General features: G+C 47.4%; 1 protein-coding gene across 4 annotated transcripts in view; it reads left to right on the plus strand.

Moving 5' to 3' along the window:
* Nucleotides 1–374: 374 nt before the first annotated feature.
* Wdr26 (WD repeat domain 26) overlaps nucleotides 375–16,268 on the plus strand; it is a 46,430-nt gene continuing 30,536 nt past the window's right edge. For 2 of the 4 annotated variants that reach the window (XM_070023262.1, XM_070023264.1), the window contains exons 1-4: nucleotides 375–712; nucleotides 1,570–1,669; nucleotides 1,838–1,942; nucleotides 7,580–7,716. In XM_070023262.1, coding sequence (XP_069879363.1) covers nucleotides 390–712; nucleotides 1,570–1,669; nucleotides 1,838–1,942; nucleotides 7,580–7,716 — 665 coding nt within the window. In that variant the 5' untranslated portion in view covers nucleotides 375–389. The remainder of the gene's footprint in view (nucleotides 713–1,569; nucleotides 1,670–1,837; nucleotides 1,943–7,579; nucleotides 7,717–16,268) is intronic. The other 2 variants (XM_070023263.1, XM_070023265.1) reach the window with 1 other exon arrangement.

Raw genomic sequence — 16,268 nt, forward strand, 5'->3', positions numbered from 1 at the left:
GAGCCCCGCCGCCCCCCGCGCGCCCGGAGGGGGGGGGAAGGGCCGGTCCTCCTTCCCCCTCCGCCGCCCGGCGACCCGACCCGCGCCCCGCCGGCCCCACCACGGCCTCTCTCGGCGAGGAAACTCTGGCCTCCGCTTCCTCCTCCGACTCGGACGCCGGCGGAGCCTCCCCGCCCCCGCGGAAGAAGCCCCGAGCCTCGGCGGCGGAGGGAGCAGGAGAGCCCGGGGCCTCGGCGGGCCGCGCAGGCCGCTCCCCCCCGCCCGCGCCCGCGCCCGCGCCGCCCGCGCCCGCCGCCGCCGCCTCCGTGGTGCTGGTGGTGGGGCTCCCCGCGGCCGCCCCCGCCGGCCCCCGAGCCAGCGGGCCCAGCCCGGCCAGCGGCGGCGGCGCCATGCAGGCCAACGGGGCGGGAGGAGGCGGCGGCGGCGGCGGCGGCGGCGCGGGCGCCACCCCGGAGCTCGCCTGCCTGGCGGCGCAGAACGGGGAGGCGTCCCCGGCGGCCGCGGGGGACCTGGCGCACGCCAACGGGCTGCCGCCGCCCGCCGCCGGCAACAATGGCACCGGCCCGAGTGTCAACAACGGGGTCCCCGGCGCCGCCGCCGCCCTGGCCGCCCCCGAGCCGGGCAGCAGCCTCAAGAAGAAGAAGCGGCTCTCGCAGTCGGACGAGGACGTCATCCGGCTGATCGGCCAGCACCTGAACGGCCTGGGCCTGAAGTAAGCGGGGGCGCGCGGGGGGCGCGCGGAGGGCGCGCGGGCCGGGCCGGGCCCGCACCTCCACCCCCGCCCGCCCGCCCGCCGGGCCCGGCCCGGCCCGGCCCGGGTGAAATCGGAACCGAGACCGCGGGCTCCGGGAGGGGACGCCCGGCCCCGGGCCCCGCGCCCACAGGGACTCGGGTAACCTTGAACGCCTGTCTGGGCGAGGGTGGACGCGGCCCCGGAGCCTTCCACGCGCACGCACACGCGCGCACACGCGGGGAGGGAAGGCCCGGGAGCCGGGCCCGGACCGGCCGAACGTGCAACAGTTCCCGGCCTCGAAGCCGGGCCGCGGGGCGCGGGGCGCGGGGCGGCTCGGCCGGATGACACTGCGCCGGGAAGGAAGCGGCGTCCTGAGGCGGACGCGCGGCGGCGGGCGGCGGCGGCGGGCGGCGGGCGAGGCTCCGTAGACGTCGGGCCGCGCGGTGGGCCCGGCCCGGCCCGGCCCGGGAAGGGGGCACGGGGAACCGCACCCGCCGTGGTAAACGAGCTGGTTTTAGTGCGGAGGAAGGAAGCGGGTGCGGCGTTCGGGGTGTCTGGTATTGGAAGTCGGACCCCGGGGAGCTCCCGCGGCCGTCCGTCCGTCCGTCCGGCGCCGGCCTCGTCACCTGCTCTTCGGAGCCGCTGCCACCGCGGGGCCCCGGGACGCCGGCTCCGGCTCTGTCCCCGGCCCCGGCCCGTAGGCCTCTCAGCCTCGGCTCACGCTGGAGGCCGAGCCGAGCGGACTGAGGAAAGCGGGCGGGCGGGCCGCGACTCGGCCGCCAGGCCCCAGCTGGCGGAGGCCCGGCCGGGCCGTTCACACTGTGTCTCTCCCGCAGCCAGACTGTGGACCTCCTCATGCAAGAGTCAGGATGTCGCTTAGAACATCCCTCTGCCACCAAATTCCGCAATCATGTCATGGAAGGAGACTGGGATAAGGTAAAGGAGGGGCGCCGGCCGCCCGTCCCGCCCGCCGCCCGTCCCGCCCGCCGCCCGTCCCGCCCGCCGCCCGTCCCGCCCGCCGCCCGCCGCCCGTCCCGCCCGGCCCGACCGGCGCGGACCGGCGCCTGGTGACGTGTCTGTTTTTCTTCCACACGATTTCTGCAGGCAGAAAATGACCTGAATGAGCTAAAGCCTTTAGTGCATTCTCCTCATGCGATTGTGGTAAGAGGCGCGCTTGAAATCTCTCAAACGTTGTTGGGAATAATTGTGGTAAATACACTTTTGTTCTTAGTTTCACATTTATGTCTATTTTAGTAGGCTGTTAGTAACTGAGAGCAGACTTTTAAAATGACTAAGTCTCCTATCTGATCTGTAAACTAGGATGTATTGCCTTGTGTTTGAAAATGTGTTTTGTATGTTTTAGCTCATACTTATCAAATAAGCCCATAGAATTTCTATTGAAAGCTCACCATGCTTTTCATGAAAGGGCTGATAGGCGCTTGATAGTCAAGGGCATATTTTAAATACGGAATATACTGATGATAAAAGAGAAAATGGATGTATATACGGCACAGCTTTAAGAAGCTATTAGATATTGCTTTGAGGAAGTCTTTGGGAGCTATTGTCAATTTAAGACAGCACTATGGGAATTATAGTTGATTTAAAACAATACTATTGGTGTGCTCACTACTTTTCCAAGTTGGGTAAACTGAGTGTCAGGCAGACTGCGTGCAGATTCCACCACTAGGCCTCCTTGGCTGGCCTCATTCCCGAGACAAGATCAGTTTTGTATAGTTTAACCTGCTAGTCTTTTGCATAAACCTTAACACATCTCTTATACAGATGGATTTTTAATTCTTCAGTAAATATTGGTGAGGAAAAGGAAGGGGGGAGATATTTTAAGTGCTGGGGGTTGGAAACTGGGAAGAATCATCTGCTCACTGGTGGCTGCTGGCCTTTAAACTTCTAGCTGATTCATTTGTTGTCAAAAGCAGTTTCCTGTCAGTGGGGGAGGGAAAGAAGGCAAATAGGAAGTGAAGTAGGGAAGCCTGCTGTTTGTTAAATATTAGTAAATGACTGAACAATTTTTTAAAATTGGGTCAGACATTAAACCTTTCTGTCTTTGTCCATAAACATTAGAGTCTGCAGGGTTTTTTTTGTTTTTTAATTTCATTATTTGTAAAAAAAAAAGTTTTCAAATTCTTAGTACAATTTGTACAGTAACATAACATAAAAGGTTTAAACAACTATGAACATAGATTCATTTATTTAAATTAACTTGTGAGATTATTAAATTCATAGTGGAATTTAACAACAAAACGAATTGAAGTAGCTAAACATCTGTATTTGGAGGATTCCTTTTTTTTTTTTTTTTCCTTTTTTCCCAGTAAAGGTGTTTGGAGTTTAAAACCTAAGTACATAGTAGATTTTAGTTGGGCAGTTTTTCACAAATCTTTGGTTCTGACTGAATGATTGAAAATACAGACTATAAAACAGGAGACTCTTCCAGTGGACCAGTTACAGTACTATACAGTGACTACAAAGGACTTGTCTGTGGAGTTAGGTTTTTTTCTCTTTTTTTAGTAAGTGTATATATGGTGTCTTAGAAGTTGTTTTCTTTTTTATGCTGTACCCAAATTATGTCTATAACTTAGTAGTAAAAAAATTTTAATACATTTGTTTTCTATTCTTAAGAGTAATTTAAGATTTCTGTGTTGGATTTGGATTGTGACTCATTAGAAACCTGTAGGAACAGCAAGTAAACTGGCGAAGAGATAGCTGTAGACAATGAGGAGGAATACTTTCTTTTTTAAGCCTGTTCAGTACCATAGGACATTAGAGGATCTAATAAGATGAAGAGTAAATCTCTGATCCTCATACCATCAAACTGTTTAGGTATTTATACTAAGAAAGGGCTTCCAGCTGTTTTCCCACTTTAAGAATTGTTCTTTAAAGATTCCATTCGGCATTTTTGAAATTGCTCCTCATTTTTTTTTCCCTCCCGTCCTGGGGTTTGAACTCGGGGCCTGGGGCACTGTCCCTGAGCTTCTTTTGCTCATGGCTAACTCACCCACTTTCAGCCATAGGGCCACTTCTGGTTTTCTGGTGATTGATTGGAGATAGGAGTCTCAACCGACTTTTCTGCCTAGGCTGTCTTTGAACCATGATCCTCAGATCTCCGCCTCCTGAGTAGCTAGGATTACTGGCATGAACCACTGGTGCCCCACAATTGTAGGTTTTTGTTGATGTTGTTGTTGGTGGTGGTCATGGGGCCTGAACTCTGGACCTGGGCACTGTCCCTTAGCTCTCAGCTTAAGCTCTACCACTTGAGTCACAACACCATTTTCGGCTTTATTTGCTTATGTGGTGCTGAATAATCGAACCCAGGGCCTCATGCATGCTAGGCAAACACTCTACCACTGAGCCACCTTTCTACCCAATTGTAGGTTTTTTATTTTTGTTTTTTGTTTTTGTTTTTTTTTTGGTCGGTCCTGGGGCTTGAACTCTGAGCTTGGACCCTGTCCCTGTACTCTTCAGCTCAAAGAGAGCGCCCTATTGCTTGAGCCATAGCACCACTTCCGGTTTTCTAGTGGTTCTTATTGGAGATAAGAATCTCACGGACTTTCCTGCCGGAGCTGGCTTTGAACCGAGATTCTCCGATCTCAGCCTCCTGAGTAGCTAGGATTAAAGGTGTGAGCTACCTGCGCCCGGCTCCAATGGTAGGTTTTTATTAGATGTTAAAAGAAAGAAATGGTACTGAGCCCAAGTCATCAGACCAGAAATAACCTTGTAGAAGTCTTAATTAGAAATTGAAAGAATATAGTTTTATTTTCTTTCCTTTATTTTCTCCTTCCTTTTAGAAGTCCATGATCTTATTTTATTTTATTTTTTTTGGGTCCAGTCATGGGGCCTGAACTCTGGGCCTGGGCGCTGTCTCCCAGCTCTTCAGCTCAAGGCTCTACCACTTGAGCCACAGTGCCACTTCTGGCTTTTTTCTTTTTGCTTATGTGGTGTTGAGGAATCGAACCCAGGACCTCATGCATGCAAGGCAAGCGCTCTACCACTGAGCTACCTTCCCAGCCCCAAGTCCATGATCTTTTATAGAAAATAATATTTAGAGCCCAGACTTTGTATGAGCAAACTTCAGTCTTACCTGATTCTAAAGAACTTTATTAACATCATTTGTAAATTATAAAAGGTCTTTCTTTTCTTGAGAGTGTATTTACGTTTTTGTGCTCTAAATTTGAGGAGGTAAAAACAGTTTTACTTCTCATATATGAATCAAATTACTTGGGTTCGACTGGTTTTTAAGAGAATACACATTTTTCTCTGAAGCAGATTTCTTGCACTGGTCACTGGAGCATGTTAGTTGCCATGCAGCGAACCAAGACTTGATATTTACTTGAGGGTGTTCTTTGTCTTCATCTGGATAAAATGGCTCATAGAGAAAGCCTCTTGCACTGCTTTTTACAGCATTCTCTGTGTAAATACAGGAATACATGGTTTATATTGGCTTCTCTCAAAGTTCAGTCTTCCTCCTCTCTCTGGCCCCACCTCTTCCCCGTAGAATGAGAATAGTATGTGTGGTCAAGATCTTGATGGGAAAATAAGGGAGAAATAGCAGTTGTACCATGCCCATACACTGGATTAGAGGGGAGAGTGGACTCAGATCTTCATGCTCGGTAATAAATGAACAAGAAATACTGAATTTAAAGCAAAAAGTTTCTCAGTTGTTAAGAACTCCCTCCCAATTCCCAGATGGTTAGAAATTAAACCACATGTTGGCAATAAGATTCTATAACTACATGTGATTCTCAAGTTTAAATCACAGATAGAGACCTAAGTTAAAACTTTCAGCAGTATGGGAATTTATTTGATTGAGCTCCTTGGTTTATAAAGAGTTTATAAAGAAAGCAAAATATTAAGAATATCTGGCTCATGCCTATAATACTAGCTACTCAGGAGGCTAAGATCTGGCAGTTCAGGCAGGAAGTCTTTGAGACTATAACTTATCTTCAGCCAAAGTGGAGCTGTGACTCAAGTGGTAAAGCACTAGCCTTGAGCACAAAATCTCAACGACAGTGTCCAGGCTTTGAGTTCAAGCCCCAGGACCAGCATAAAAAGTAAAAATAAAAGGTGATATCAGAGAGAACTTCAAATATAAATTTCTCCTTTTTTTTTCATTTTTGTCATCTGATGAGCCTTAAAATATATTTTTTAATTTGGCACATGAATTTTAGGAACCTATACAACATTTTTTAAAGCATCTCAGTGTTTAGTCTTTGTGAAACATTGATCAGTCTAACTGCGTAATTATACTAGAGCTATAGAAGCTTGCCTGTTATGGTTTTTTTTTCTATAATTTTAAAGTTATTAAGCCTAAGCAGTGTATTTTATAAAGAAATGATATATTTGGATGTTTGTCTGTGAGGGCTTATATTTACTTTGCCTAGGTCTAATTTTTATAAGCGTGTATTTTATGCCTTCTGGCTTCTGCTTAGCTGACACCCATTGTTCTCTTAGTTCTCTCTATACCATTTTGTGGCAGCACCAGAAAGGGTTGTCATTTAGGTTTTTACTGTATCTCTTGGAGTCTTTACTGTCTGTTTTCTACTGTCATTTGGTTTCCTCAAGCACCACAAGTAGTACATACAATGAAAGAGTTATTTCAGGGCGGTGGTCCTTAAGTTTAAAGTTTAAAAGAAATTCCAGAGGTGGCTTTACATAAATGTCTCTCATCTAGTTAAAAAGCTGCTAAAATTGTAATGATCACTTACAAGTTAAAAGTAAAATGGTGAAATAATATTAAAAATAATAGAAATAAAAGTGATTTCAGAAAAATATTAAATGGGACAGTGCCTCATTGTTAGCTGAAAAAGTGATTTATCCTTTAGGGGAAAAAGCTTATAATAATTGTGCTTCATTGTTAAATGCATCAGTGATCACATTATTATAAATACACAAATACTGAATTTTCTTAAAGACCTTTACATTCATCCTTCTCCTGTAGACATCACTTAGTCTCTTACTAGAAGAGAATGAGATCGTGCTTCTAGTATTGTTACAGAACTCTTAATTTTGATAGGCGAAATCTGCATTTATTTTTTTACCCAGTGTTTCTAATTTTGTGGGTTTTTTTTTTTTTTTTTTTTTTTTGGTCAGTCATGGGGCATGAACTCAGGGCTTGGGTGTTGTCTCTGAGCTCTTTAACTCAAGGCTAGCACTCTGCCACTTTGAGCCACAGTTCCACTTCCAGGACGTGTCAGCTTTTCCTTCCCAGGCTAGCTTCAAACCTCGATCCTTAGATTTTTAGCCTCCTTAGTAGCTAGGTTACAGGAGCAAGCCACCAACACCTGGGTTTAGTCCATCTTTTGTGTGTGGCTTTTTGTTTTTTTTTGGTGATGATAATTTTTGCAGTGTGGGGATCAAACTCAGAGCCACACATGCTAGGCAAGGACTTTCCCATATACTCATAGCATATATGTGGTAGTTTTTAAATAATCTACCCATTCACTGATTTTTCTCCAATCTTTTAAAAACTTGTTGCGTAAATCCACTCAATGCCCTAATAAGTCAGATGTTTAAAGCACATTTAAAATACTTGTGATTTCATACAAGAAACAAAATTCTGGCAAATGTCATGCTGATGCTTCCATCACTAATGATCCTGTCTGAGACTGATTATTCATTCAAAGCAGGGTTTGTTTGTTGTTGTTTTTTTTATTAAGGTATAGAATTGAGCAGAATCATTTTGCCTACTATGACTTAAACCAGAATATTTTGAAGCTTTATATAATTATTTTCAAAGGGTATAGTAGAATGGTTTCTACTGTTCTGTTTAGGCACAAACATTTTCTGAAACTTCCATCAACTTTTTCCCCTGACTGCTACTTTCTGTCATGTCAGAGGATGAAGTTTCTGCTGCTGCAGCAGAAGTACCTGGAATATCTGGAGGACGGCAAGGTGCTGGAGGCACTTCAGGTTCTGCGCTGCGAGCTGACGCCCCTGAAATACAACACAGAGCGCATTCACGTTCTCAGTGGGTAAGGGTGCCACGTGCTCAGGCTCCAGGTGGAAGAGGCTGTTTCTGTTCTGGGATATAATTACTAGAATATTGCTAAACTCTTAGATCAGACTTCCCTGGGCAAATTCACAGGTGCCGTTTTGTCATCCTAGGAAGCTATCAGTATGGGAACAGGAAAATATTTAAAGCAGTAATATGTGTAGTCCATGAAATGCTATTTCTTTTTTATATAGTTTGGTTGGGGTTTTTGGTTTGTTTTTAAGCTGGGGTCTTGCTATGAAGCCCATGGTGGCCTTGAGTTCATAGTCTGGCTGCAGCTGCCTGCGTGCTAGGTGTAGACCAGCATACCCAGCTGAAGTGCTGTTTCAAAAATTTTTTTTTTTTTTTTTTGGGTCCGGTCGTGGGTCCTGAGCTCTGGGCCTGGGTGCTGTCCTTCAGCTCTTCAGCTCAAGGCTAGCACTCCACCACCTGAGCCACAGCGCCACTCCGGCTTTTTTTTCTTTTTGCTTATGTGGTGCTGAAGAATCGAACCCAGGGCCTCAAGCATGCAAGGCAAGCGCTCTACCACTGAGCCACCTTCCCAACCCTGTTTCAAAATTTATAAAAAGCTGGTGGTTTAGATCCCAGTAAGCAGTTAAATTTATACAGACTTCTTAAGGGGGAAAAATGGCCTCATGTACCAGAGTTTTGCTGATTTGCTGTGGTGGCACTGGGGTGCCTCACTTTATAGCCACACTATCACCGAGATACAACCCAGCCCTTCTGTTTTTGTTCTTTTGAGGTTGGGCTTTGGTTAGCACCAGTGGGTTGTTCTTGAGCTCACAGTTCTCCTAACCTTGTCTGGAACTGACCACAAGCTCATGATGTTCCTGCTTTCCAAGTAGTTGGGACTACACCTATTTGCCCCACATCCAGGTCCAAGTCCTTGCTAAGAATCTTGCATTGAAAGCCGGGCGCCAGTGGCTCATGCCTGTAATCCTAGCTGCTCAGGAGGCTGAGATCTGAGGATCGCGGTTCAAAGCTAGCCTGGGCAGGAACATCCGTGAGACTCTTATGTCCAATAAACCACTAGAAAACCGGAAGTGGTGCTGTGGCTCAAGTGGTAGAGCACTTGCCTTGAGCTGAAGAGCGCTGGAACAGCGCCCAGGCCAACAGTTCAAGTCCCATGACTGACAAAAAAAAAAAAAAGAATCTTGCATTCAAAATCTTATTTATGTGTTTGAGGTTCCTTGAGCCTGGTCCTAGGCCTCGTGCTTCACATTCTGTCTGCAGGCTGGTACTAGGCCTCGTGCCTTCATGTTCTCTCTCTAGGCTGGTCCTAGGCCTCGTGCCTTCACATTCTGTCTGTAGGCTGGTCCTAGGCCTTGTGCCTTCACGTTCTCTCTCTAGGCTGGTCCTAGGCCTCGTGCTTCACATTCTGTCTGTAGGCTGGTCCTAGGCCTTGTGCCTTCACATTCTGTCTGCAGGCTGGTCCTAGGCCTTGTGCCTTCACATTCTGTCTGCAGGCTGGTCCTAGGCCTCGTGCTTCACATTCTGTCTCTAGGCTGGTCCTAGGCTTCATGCTTCACATTCTGTCTCTAGGCTGGTCCTAGGCCTCGTGCTTCACATTCTGTCTGCAGGCTGGTCCTAGGCCTTGTGCCTTCACATTCTGTCTGCAGGCTGGTCCTAGGCCTCGTGCTTCACATTCTGTCTCTAGGCTGGTCCTAGGCTTCATGCTTCACATTCTGTCTCTAGGCTGGTCCTAGGCCTCGTGCTTCACATTCTGTCTGTAGGCTGGTCCTAGGCCTTGTGCCTTCACATTCTGTCTGCAGGCTGGTCCTAGGCCTTGTGCCTTCACATTCTGTCTGCAGGCTGGTCCTAGGCCTCGTGCTTCACATTCTGTCTCTAGGCTGGTCCTAGGCTTCATGCTTCACATTCTGTCTCTAGGCTGGTCCTAGGCCTCGTGCTTCACATTCTGTCTCTAGGCTGGTCCTAGGCCTCGTGCTTCACATTCTGTCTGCAGGCTGGTCCTAGGCCTCGTGCCTTCACGTTCTCTCTCTAGGCTGGTCCTAGGCCTTGTGCCTTCACATTCTGTCTGCAGGCTGGTCCTATGCTTCGTGCCTTCATGTTCTCTCTCTAGGCTGGTCCTAGGCCTCGTGCTTTACATTCTGTCTGCAGGCTGGTCCTAGGCCTCGTGCTTCACATTCTGTCTGCAGGCTGGTCCTAGGCCTCGTGCTTCACATTCTGTCTGCAGGCTGGTCCTAGGCCTCGTGCCTTCACGTTCTGTCTCTAGGCTGGTCCTAGGCCTTGTGCTTCACATTCTGTCTGCAGGCTGGTCCTAGGCCTCGTGCCTTCATGTTCTCTCTCTAGGCTGGTCCTAGGCCTCGTGCTTCACATTCTGTCTGCAGGCTGGTCCTAGGCCTCGTGCCTTCATGTTCTCTCTCTAGGCTGGTCCTAGGCCTCGTGCTTCACATTCTGTCTGTAGGCTGGTCCTAGGCTTCGTGCTTCACATTCTGTCTGCAGGCTGGTCCTAGGCCTCGTGCCTTCACGTTCTGTCTCTAGGCTGGTCCTAGGCCTTGTGCTTCACATTCTGTCTGCAGGCTGGTCCTAGGCCTTGTGCCTTCATGTTCTCTCTCTAGGCTGGTCCTAGGCCTCGTGCTTCACATTCTGTCTGCAGGCTGGTCCTAGGCCTCGTGCCTTCATGTTCTCTCTCTAGGCTGGTCCTAGGCCTCGTGCTTCACATTCTGTCTGCAGGCTGGTCCTAGGCCTCATGCTTCACATTCTGTCTGTAGGCTGGTCCTAGGCTTCATGCTTCACATTCTGTCTGCAGGCTGGTCCTAGGCCTCGTGCCTTCACGTTCTGTCTCTAGGCTGGTCCTAGGCCTCGTGCTTCACATTCTGTCTGTAGGCTGGTCCTAGGCCTTGTGCCTTCACATTCTGTCTGTAGGCTGGTCCTAGGCCTCGTGCTTCACATTCTGTCTGCAGGCTGGTCCTAGGCCTTGTGCCTTCATGTTCTCTCTCTAGGCTGGTACTAGGCCTCGTGCTTCACATTCTGTCTACAGGCTGGTCCTAGGCCTCATGCTTCACATTCTGTCTGCAGGCTGGTCCTAGGCCTTGTGCCTTCACATTCTGTCTGTAGGCTGGTCCTAGGCCTCGTGCCTTCACGTTCTGTCTCTAGGCTGGTCCTAGGCCTCGTGCTTCACATTCTGTCTGCAGGCTGGTCCTAGGCCTCGTGCTTCACATTCTGTCTGCAGGCTGGTTCTAGGCTTCGTGCCTTCATGTTCTCTCTCTAGGCTGGTCCTAGGCCTCGTGCTTCACATTCTGTCTGCAGGCTGGTCCTAGGCCTCGTGCTTCACATTCTGTCTGCAGGCTGGTCCTAGGCCTCGTGCTTCACATTCTGTCTGTAGACTGGTCCTAGGCCTTGTGCCTTCACATTCTGTCTGCAGGCTGGTCCTAGGCTTCGTGCCTTCACGTTCTCTCTCTAGGCTGGTCCTAGGCCTCGTGCTTCACATTCTGTCTGTAGGCTGGTCCTAGGCCTCGTGCTTCACATTCTGTCTGCAGGCTGGTCCTAGGCCTCGTGCTTCACATTCTGTCTGTAGGCTGGTCCTAGGCCTCATGCTTCACATTCTTTCTGTAGGCTGGTCCTAGGCTTCGTGCCTTCACGTTCTCTCTCTAGGCTGGTCCTAGGCCTCGTGCCTTCACGTTCTTGCTATAGGCTGGTCCTAGGCCTCGTGCTTCCACATTCTGTCTGCAGGCTGGTCCTAGGCCTCATACCTTCATGTTCTGTCTGTAGGCTGGTAGATCTTTAAGCTCACCCTCACATGAGAAGTGCTACTTTGTATATTTAATAGCATGTCTAATAGTTCACAGTCTCTGCTTGAATGAACAGATGGGCGGTGATTCTGGTTTTTGTGGTGCAGGTGTTTAAACATGGCATCATGCTTGCTAGGCAGGGACTCCACCAGTTGAACAAGCCAAGCCTTGCCCTGAAGCCCATGAGCTTTATTTTAAAATTATTTTTCAGATCGTGTTTCATGTTTTTTTTTCCTGGACTATGGTCCTCCTACTTTTGCATAGCTGGGATGATGTGCATATCAAAATGCTTAGCCTTTTTATTGATAACCTTTTGCCTGGACTGACCTCAAAGGTGATTACGTCTAAAGTAAACTTAAGGTGTGTTTCCATCCATTCCCCTACATACCTTACTGAAATGCCTTCAAACTCTGGTAGCAACGCATATTTCTAACAACAACTGGAGAAGTCTATAATATAACCATAAATTAAGAGTTGGGAATGTGGCTTAGTGGTAGGGTGCTTGCCTAGCCTGAAGGAAGCCCTGGGTTCGATTCCTCAGTGCCACATAAACAGAAAAAGCCAGAAGTGGCACTGTAGACCAAGTGGTATAGTGCTTACCTTGAGCAAACGAAGCTCAGGGACAGTGTCCTGAATTCAAGCTCCAGGACTGGCAAAAAAAGGAAAGAAAAAAAAAGGGGTTAGGGGACCCAACATAGATTAAGTCATTTCACTCTTGCTTAAAACTTTTTCCTATGTCATCTAGCACACTTAAAATCCCAAATCTGTTTTCAAGTCCACAAGATCCTCAAACCCTGTTTCTTTCCCCTTTACTCATTATTCTCTAGTGGTACAAATTTTTTCTGATCCGTGGCTTGTTGCCTTAAGCCACGTGAGTACTTGTGTAAAATGCACTTCCTCTAATATTTTGCTACTAGTTGTTCAGGTCCCAAGTCCAAATACCCTCTCTTGAGGTATATACCCTCTCTTGAGACTGTATATTGGACATTTCCTAGCTCTATTTTATTTGTTCTTAATAGTATTTTTTACTATGTAATGTGAACTTGCTGTCTAAAATAATATCTTAAGACGTAATGCATTTATGGGCCTAAAGGTGATAAAAGGTTCACTTTTCAGATAAGAGAGCTAAGTCTCAGAAACTTAAGTAACCAGCACCAGATAAAGCAAATCAAAAGGACAAGTCTCAAACCTTGATTTATCACTTGGTTCTAATTACTGTTGTGGGGGGTGGGGGAGATGCCAGTCCTGTTGCTTTGACTCAGGACCCAGGAGCTATCCCTGAGCTTTTCTTTTGTTTTAATGTAGTTTTTATTCTAAAGTGATCAGATTTATCTCTTGAATTTTCACACAAGGAAATAGCCCAAAGGTTAACGATGTACAAAACTAAGGTCAGAACCCATTGCTTCTTGCCAGCACTGCCTTTCAATTATTCCAAGTGACTGTCCACACATAGACATTCATTTAAAAACTGAGGATTAGCCGAGTACCAGTAGCTCACACCTGTAATCAGGAGATCTGAGGATTGTGGTTTTGAAGCTACACCAGGTAGAAAAGTCAACTGGAGCTATGGATCAAGTGGTAGAGCTCTTGCTTTGAGCAAAAAAGTTTAAGGACAGCCCCTAGACTCCCAAGATTAAACTCCAGGACTGGCACATATGCGTGTGCATGTGCACGCGTGCACACACACATATATATATCTCTTAGGGTTCATGTGTAAGCCCAGGCTGGTATATACATGCACATATACACCAGGATTAGTGTGTAGTCAAACCCAGGACCGGCATACACATGCACACATCCCTTAGAGTTAGTGTGTAGTTAAGCCCCAGGACCAACAGACACACACATACACTAAACCTTTAGTTCCAGAACTGACACACACACACACCCCTTAGGGTTAGTGTAAATTTTCAAAAGGGTAAAGAATCAACCACAGGGTACTTTTGCATAATTTTAGAAGACTTTGCTCATATTTGCATTTAATTCTTTTAGAAGTTATTTTTAGGAAAACACCTTCCATTTCCAGCTTCCTTTGGGGCTTTTTGAGTATAATTATATGCACTATATGTATGTGTTTTTTTTTTTTTTTTTGGGACCCGTCGTGGGGCCTGAACTCTGGGCCTGGGCGCTGTCCCTCAGCTCTTCAGCTCAAGGCTAGCGCTCTACCACTTGAGCCACAGCGCCACTTCCGGCTTTTTTCTTTTTGCTTTGGTGCTGAGGAATTGAACCCAGGGCCTCATGCATGCAAGGCAAGTGCTCTACCACTGAGCCACCTTCCCAGCCCTTATGTGTGTGTTTTTTTTTTATTGCTAAGTTACTATTTATAAATTAAGTACCAAGAGAACAAGTAATTCTGCTGTTGGATAAGAGGTTAGTTGACTGTTTGCTTTTTGCAGTTAAGGAAAGAAGGGGACAGTAATTATGTTAACTGAGAAGTTTCTGATACTTATAGTAGCCCCAGTTGAGCTTTACCTTTGTAGCAATAGCAGAGCAAGGATTCATGTTGGACTAATAATACCTTTGCTGCTGCTACTCAAATCCAATTCTTCTGAGAAGACTCAGAACCAGGTTAGGGTTGCATAGTGTGCAGAAGCTCCGGTGTCTTATGTGTTCTCTAGAGACCATGACTTTGAGTATTTATGCCACTGTCTGCACATACAATAAGGAATAAAAGTTTCCAGAGTCTGCTCAAAAACTTCAATGCCTTTTACAGAGTGATGCGAGAATGTTACCTAATGACACTTTCTTGAGTGATATTTATGTAAACTCTTAAGGTTATGTTGTTAAGTAACTCAATAAAAGCAGTAAGCTTTTTTTTTTTTTTTTTTTTGGTTGGTTGTGGGGCTTGAATTCTGGGCCCAGGCACAGTCCAGGCATTCTACCACTTGAGCCACTTGGTTTTCTGGTGGTTCATTGGAGATAAGAGTCTCACAGACTTTCCTGCCTGGGCTGGCTTTGAAATGTGATCCCCAGATCTCAGCCTCCTGAGTAGCTAGAATTACATTATGAGCCACCGGTGGTGCCTGGCTAACAGTAAGGTTTTTCGAGCTTTGATTTATTGTTGAGAAGCTGTGAAGTTAATTCAGTGGATGAGAGCAAGATCCACAGCCAGAATGCCTGGGTTCCTATATTTTTTTGCTTTGCCTCCTCCCACTGCCCCTTAGCTCCCCAAGCCTATTGAAGGTATTCTGTGCCTTGGTTTCCTCATTTTAGAAATGGAAGAATAATAATACTTCCTAATAGGATTGTTAGGAACATTAGCTGGGTGCCAGTGGCCCACTCTTGTACAGTAATACTAGCTACTTGGGAGATTGAGATCTGGGGATCCCAGTTTGAAGCCAACCCTGGCAGGAGAAGCCTAGAGTCTCTAGTTATCTCCAGTTAATGCAAAGGGGAGCTGTGGCTCATGTGCTAAGAGTGCTAGAGCTATCCTTGAACATAACAAAGCCTGGTGTTAGCACCCGGACCCCGGGTTCAAGCTCCCAGTTCTGGCACACACACATACAAATACACACATACATATAAATACACACACACACACACACACACACACAAATACACACACCCAGACCCTGGGTTCAAGCTCCCAGTTCTGGCACACACACATACAAATACACACACACATATAAATACACACACACACACACACACACACCCAGACCCCGGGTTCAAGCTCCCAGTTCTGGCACACACACATACAAATACACACACACATATAAATACACACACACACACACCCAGACCCCGGGTTCAAGCTCCCAGTTCTGGCACACACACATACAAATACACACACACATATAAATACACACACACACACACACACACACCCAGACCCCGGGTTCAAGCTCCCAGTTCTGGCACACACACATACAAATACACACACACACACACACACACACACACCTGGACCCTGGGTTCACACATACAAATACACACACACACACCCAGACCAGTTCTGGCACACACACATACAAATACACACACACACACACACACACACACACCTGGACCCTGGGTTCACACATACAAATCCACACACACACCCAGACCAGTTCTGGCACACACACATACAAATACACACACACACCCGGACCCTGGGTTCACACATACAAATACACACACACACACACCCGGACCCTGGTTTCAAGCTCCCAGTTCTGGCACACACACACCCGGACCCTAGGTACACACACACACACACACCCGGGCCCTGGGTTCAAGGTATACACACACACACACACACACACACACACAGACCCTAGGTACACACACACACACACACACACACACACACACACACACATACACACACACACACACACACACACGGGCCCTGGGTTCAAGCTCCCAGTTCTGGCACACACACACAAATATACACACACCAGACATAAGTGCTCAGGCAGAGGCAAAAGGATTGAGAGTTCAAGCTTGTGCTACTGTGTTAATAGATAATAATAGTATTGTGTATTCAGTTATTACTGTCATCACATTTTAGTAGTTTTATGAAGGTACCATACTGTAGTAATGAATTGGGTCACTACAGAAATCTCTTCTCAAAAGCTGGGCAGAGTGGCTCCTGTTTACAATCCTAGCTTCTTGGGAAAGTTATGGTAGTGAGATACCGCCTCCCACCTCAAATTAAGCCAGGTGTGGTGATGTGCTCCAATAATCCCAGCTATACCAAAGACATGGGTTAGGAGGGTCACAGTCAGAGAGAGACCTTGTGAAACTGAAGACCTTACCTGAAAAATAAGCAAAAAGAGGTCTGGGTGGATCTCAG

Source organism: Dipodomys merriami, unplaced genomic scaffold (assembly GCF_024711535.1).
Source record: "Dipodomys merriami isolate MVZ:Mamm:240054 unplaced genomic scaffold, mDipMer1.0.p SCAF_158, whole genome shotgun sequence".
Classification (NCBI taxonomy): Eukaryota; Metazoa; Chordata; class Mammalia; order Rodentia; family Heteromyidae; genus Dipodomys; species Dipodomys merriami.